General features: G+C 42.7%; 1 protein-coding gene across 2 annotated transcripts in view; it reads right to left on the reverse strand.

The window, feature by feature from the left end:
- Positions 1-5469, reverse strand: part of STAB2 (stabilin 2) — a 133268-nt gene extending 127799 nt beyond the window's left edge. The window contains exons 1-3 of one of the 2 annotated variants that reach the window (XM_058673667.1): positions 4665-5469; positions 991-1016; positions 269-394 (exon numbers count right to left, since the gene is read on the reverse strand). In XM_058673667.1, the coding sequence (XP_058529650.1) occupies positions 269-394; positions 991-1016; positions 4665-4721 (209 nt within the window). In that variant the 5' untranslated portion in view covers positions 4722-5469. Of the gene's footprint in view, positions 1-268; positions 400-990; positions 1017-2495; positions 2517-4664 lie in introns of both variants that reach the window. The other variant, XM_004589784.4, reaches the window with a different exon arrangement.
- Between the last annotated feature and the right edge of the window lie 531 nt (positions 5470-6000).

Here is a 6000-nt window from a genome sequence, read left to right on the forward strand (position 1 = left end):
GATTGTCAATATAAATAGATACAGGTTGAAGAGAGAATGTTTATGTGCAATGCACTGAGTTAACTGCACCTTACGGTGTGAGTCAGTAGCAATTTGTGCTTTTGACCCAAGTTTGCATTTTCTAAGTCACTTCAGTGCAGACTCAGTGTAGTTTCAGAAGAAGTGAAAAACCATGACAATGCTTTGCAATTTTTTGAGACTGGAAGTTTCAATTTGAGTTCACTACCCCTTGACTGCCAAGGCTGGAACATATTTTTTTGTTAAGTACCTGCAATCTCGAAATCCTTCGGCCTTGGTAAGCTTGTCGTAACCATCTGGGCACTTAACATTAAGATTGAGCACGCAGGATTGACACTCAGTTTTCACTAAGAGAAAAGTTGGCATATCACATCTTCTCCCCTGTGAAAACAGTGAGAAGAACATCAGTTTCATCATGAGAGCTTTGCAAAATTTCTGATTCTGGTCAATATTCTCCATGGGCTTCACCTCAATAGAATATTAATGATGGCAATGAGGTTGAATGGAGATGACTGGAATGCTACTTGCAACCTCATTGGAAAAGCGGGTTGTGATCCCCAGCAAGGTCCGCCCTAGCTGGGGTGAGAGGGGCGAAGCACCGCTTCTACTGCACATTTATCATCCCTTTTCTGTATTTTAGAGTGCACACAAGGTGTGTTTCTTTTCTTCTTTTTTTCCTTAGTTTTTTCATAATACATATATATTTTTTAAAATTTTATTTTTGATGATTTTTACATAGTTGCTTAGGGTGCGAAGGGTAAAGGACTAGAGGAAAGTGGGTGAGATCATTCTTTCCACAGTCTCTTTTTTCTTTCCTATATTTGGGGGAAAAGGGGAGATAAGAGGAGAAGCCACACCCAGCCTCCTACCATCGCAGGGTCCCCAATGTGAGGCATGCGCCAAGGGTCCTGCTCATGTGGTTTTAATAGTTCAACAGTTCTGAATTGCTGCTGATTTCACCACTCCAAGCACAATGTAATCTCTCCAGAATCCACTGGCTGACTTAGTCCACCTTAGAGTCTCCGTTTCCCCAGATTTTCACTGCCAATCAGTGGCTGGGGTAGTTGATTAATTTCTTGTGTCCTCCATCCTCTGTTATGGTACTGGGTGTCCTCTAGAGGCTCTAATGAGCTGCCATGTCCTCCATGTAGAACTGAATATGTTGTCCACTGCTGCATCTAAGCCACTGAGGAGGCTCAGCTCTGACACATGCACTCCATGGTCAGACCATGGAACCTTCAATTCTCTCCATGGTTGGAGTTCTGAATCCAGCGGTTCAGATGGGAGGATCCTCAAAGAAACCTCATCTGAGGTGATCCCAGATCTGATTCTTGCGCGTGCTTGCCAGTACAGGCATAGTCCAACACCTAAATCAGTCTGCACACACTGGAGGTTGCAATTGTGAAGTCAGTTCTATCTCCAGCCCTGTCTACTATGCAAATCAATAGGTGAAGAGGCCCAGCCCAGTCAGCCCCCAGTCCCAGTTCTTAAATGTGAACTGGCTTGTGTTGTGGCCTGACCTAGCATGACCCATACACCATTTTGGTTGTTGGATTTGCCAGTGGATGATGTGGCTGGCTCAGCCTGGCTTGTCCCCAACCTGGGCCTAATGTATGCTGGTGGGTACTGTTACCTGGCCTGGTCTGGACTGTTCCCTGTCTTGGTTCTTGCGCTCAACAAGGTAAGTTTCTAAAGTCATTACTCTTATCCAAATAAAGAACCTGAAGTATATTGCAGAATATTCCTTTCACATGAAAGCTAATAAAACAGGTTATTCCCAGTCAATTGGTCATAGATGAACAGCTTTTAAGAATCTTTTAGCATTGATTCCACAGGAGTATCTGTTCTGGAGACAAGACCATATTAATATTGATATTATCAATATTTAGATGACTATCCAACTAGAAAGTAGGCTCTGTGAGAGCAAAGATATTTTCTGTTTTGTACATTGTTAGAGTCTAAGCCCTTGGAACAGCAGTAGTAGTTGTAGTAGTAGATGAATGGTGGCATCAAGTGAAGAATTAGAGCTATCAGACTGACATATCAGACGAATATCAGGCAGAGAACCAGCTGCTAAAATGAATGATCCAGACTCACTTTGACTCTTGCTGAGTGTGCAAAATTTTGAATGAGTTTCTGGAAAGGTAGCCATCAAGAGCCACTCTTCAGCTTCTGAAGACCTTGCACTGATGCCAATGGCGAGAACTGCCTACACAGTGTCTGGACTAGCATAGGCAGGGCATTCTGGCTCCTGTGGCTCTTCTGCAACCACCCCAGTGCTTGGCTTGATGCCTTCCCTGCTAGGAATGTGCCCCTCCTGTCTTTGGCCTTTCAACCCAAACCCTTCAAAGTCCTGCTTTACACCACCTCTTCCACAAAACACACTCCTTTCTAAAGCTTTTGTTCTTCCTCTGGCCAAACCAAGAGGCCCCTTTAATTTTTGCTTTTCACTTAAGCCCACTAAGAAGCAGACACACCTGCCCAGTAGTTCTGTTTCCCTATAGTTTATCTGAAGTGCCCAGCCCTAGGTCTAGAGCAGTAGAAGTGTCACCATTACTTTTGCATTCATTGAGATTTGTCAAATCTGCATAGCAAGAAGCCTTGCACTTATGGAACAATTTATTGCTGTATGTAACTGCAACAGCATTATCCTGTCTAATTTTCTCTGCTCCAGGGATATTCTCCATTTAAGGGGGAGAAAAATGGTAGGAAAGATGGCGCAGGGACTTGCCCAAAGACACACTCTGAGGTTCTGATCTACTTCTTTCATTAGCTTTGTCCCTTCCCTACACTCAATCAGCATATAAGAAGGTGAAATCTTAACTTTTACTGTCAGTTTTCATTTGGTTATTGTTATTAACCAAGACAGCATTATTACCTTGAAAAGATACCTTGAAAAACCTTTAAAAAACCTATAGAAAGTATATTGAGGTGCAGTTTTACATATACATAGATATAGCTATTACTTATGAAGTAATAAAAATCTAACCCCCATATGTATAGTTTGAATTGAATGAATCCCCTTCAACTATTGTGGCACATCTTTATTTTTAAAATGCAGCTTTTCTTTACATTAAAATCTCTCACCTGGATAAATGTATAAGGTGACTTGACTCTGTCTTTGATTTCTTCGTAGGTTAAATTCAACATAACTTTTAAAGAAATTCCTTGACCTTTCAGTTGCCCTTTCTAAGCAAAATGACTCATTCTGCTTCTCATGCAGTGTTTGTAACGCTGTCCCCTCTGAACAGTAAACTGAGCTTCCAACACCTGTCAAGACCCGGTTTCTGTAACCTAGGCACCGACTGCTGAGGCTACTGATGACAGTGGTACAACCCTCACCATTCGAGAAGCATTGTCAGAGAAGAAAACTGAGGATCAGAGGGATCAAGCAGCTTGCTCAAGGTTAAGCAGTTATAATCTGTGGAGCACTGAGACTGGGCCTTAGAAACGTTTGTAAAACACAAAATACAGCCATAGTTCAAGTCCACACCTCCCTTACTTCACAGCTGAAATGTTAACCACTGTACCATCTGCCTATGTTTTCATGAAGGGTATCACCAGAATACTGGAGTGTAAACTGGCGTTGATAAACAGTTGCCTGAGACAGATACAGACTCATGTGTGCTAACTGATATACAGAGTACAAAAAAATGATAAGTGAGCGAAATCATCATTTGGAGAGCTGGGTATTGTTTATGGTCCTTGTCTATACTCTTGAAGAACAGTGCTTTTTTCTGCTTGCTACTTGCTGAGTTCTATATGCAGTGGAGGGTTAAGCTCATGATTATAAAGTAAATTGAAAAAAATAAAGCAGGTCATTGTAAAAAAATCAAAATAAAAAAGGCAAAAGGAGAGAGAAGGAGGTTGTAGGGAGGGGAGGAGAGAGGAGAGCCTTGGAAATTTCATTAAGTTCTCAAAATGGTATATAAAAAGCATGAAATTTGTTCCCTTTTTATAAAAAGAAGCAAAGACAATTCATTCTTAATAGCATAGAAATTAGATAGCATGAAATAAATTTTACCTAAATCACCCCAGATTGGTTCTCAGCAACGCTTGCCATCACTTGTGATAACAACTTGGGTGAACCTGCTCAAGGGCTCACTGCGCTGAAGGACTAAAAAGGTACAGATACTCACAAGGTTGTGCTGGAGACTTTGCTGCAACCCTGTGGCAGGTGGACTAGATGACCGTCTGCCCTTCCCTGTCACTGTTTCTGACCCTTCTGATAGTCCCTCAGTAAGATAATATCCACTCTGCAATTCCTGCAAAAACATCTCAATATAGCTGTGGATACTTTCTATGATCTGAGAGATGGGAGAGGAGGTATTGGCCGTGAAAAGAGGACTGATACAGGCAGAAGATGCCAATATCCACGAGGGAAGGAGGAATGTTGGCGGATTTCAGGTCAGGATAACCAGCTTTTTACTTAAAAAAAAAACAAACAAACCCAGCTCACTTGGTTATCACACCTGCGGAAATGTTTCTACATTTAGGATCTCTTCTTTACAACTTGTCTCTTTACTTTGTAGAGAGCTCCTTTTCCCCATGCAATACTGAAAACCCAAAGCTTTCTAACACATCACGAAGATGAATGAATAAAAAATATTGACGTCTCATCTTACCTTCCCTCTGAGTACAGTCACAGAGCAGAAAGTCTGTATGACCAGTCCAAGAGAAAGGATGACGAGGTGTTGCAGCATGACGGGCTCGCCTTCTCAGTGCCAGGCACCTGTCTGAAGTCTAGCTATTTTATCTCAGTTTGATGAACTCTTGGTGAATTATTTCTCATTTCAGTGTTTGCTTTTAAATCTTTTCTTTCCCTTTTCCTGAACTGAGCCAGAGGATATGTGAGAGCTGATTTCCCAGACAGGAAACGTGTCAGATGCTGGGGTCTCGGTGCGATGGACCACTCTGAACTGTATATATGTCCTGGCTGAATGACAGGATATCCTGAAAGGGCTGAGGTGGAGAGACATGACCCTGGCTTTTGGTGCCTTGTGAAACTCTCAAGCGCAGTTCTTGTCTCCTCACTACTCCGCTCACCTCACCTCTGTTCCTGACCACTGCTGACCAATGGTCCTCCCGGCGTTTCTGCAGTGACCACAGGCCTTTCTGTACAGCTAGGATTGCTGTTAGGTCATGGTTGTGGAACTACCTACAGTAACCCTAATCCCAGGCATAGCAGGAAGGTCACCAAATCCCAGGTCCATGGCATGGAAGAATGTGGTAGTTTTATCCTACGGGAGGTGGGTGGCAGAGGTTCGGGGGAAGCTCTACTTTACATACATGTCACCTTCGAGCTGTGGATATTTGGGCTTTCTCCTCTCCCGTGTCACTAGAGCAGTGAATGACCAATCCTGGAGGTCCAATCAAACTCTTCAATACCAGACCTAATGCCATATCTTCCAAAACGCCTTCCTGAAGACTCTCCCAGAAGCTTGCATATAACACTGCAAGCATATAACCCCAGCCACACCTGTCATAAGACATCTGTATGTTTATCTTGGATGCCTGACTCGGACGCTCTGGAGGGGAGAGGCCTAGCCTTCCTCTTCTCTATACTTCTCAAACCCTAGGCAGAGAACTGCAGAACTGCACTTAGGAAATCATGGACATTAGTAATAGCCAACATTTGCTGAAAACTTACACTGTGCTGCTCGCTCTTCTAGACTTCTCCATGAATTTATCTGGTTAGTCCTCACACTCAGTGAAAAGGGATCGTCTTACCCATTTTACAGATGAAGAAACTGAGAGAAGTTAAGGAACTTATCCAAGGTCACAAGGCTATTCAAGTTCAATTCATCACTCCCCTGTACTGCTGAGAACAGTAAGTACTTACTGAGTAAAACAATAGCAGGTGGAGTTTTCTGACCAATTGAAACGCATTATTTTTTTAAAAAAAGTGTTCATTTGAAGACTAGCAAGGATTAAACCTAGACTTTTCAGCAACGCAGGTAGCAGAAGGAACATTTCATGACA

The sequence above is a fragment of the Ochotona princeps genome, chromosome 15 (assembly GCF_030435755.1).
Source record: "Ochotona princeps isolate mOchPri1 chromosome 15, mOchPri1.hap1, whole genome shotgun sequence".
Lineage (NCBI taxonomy): Eukaryota > Metazoa > Chordata > Mammalia > Lagomorpha > Ochotonidae > Ochotona > Ochotona princeps.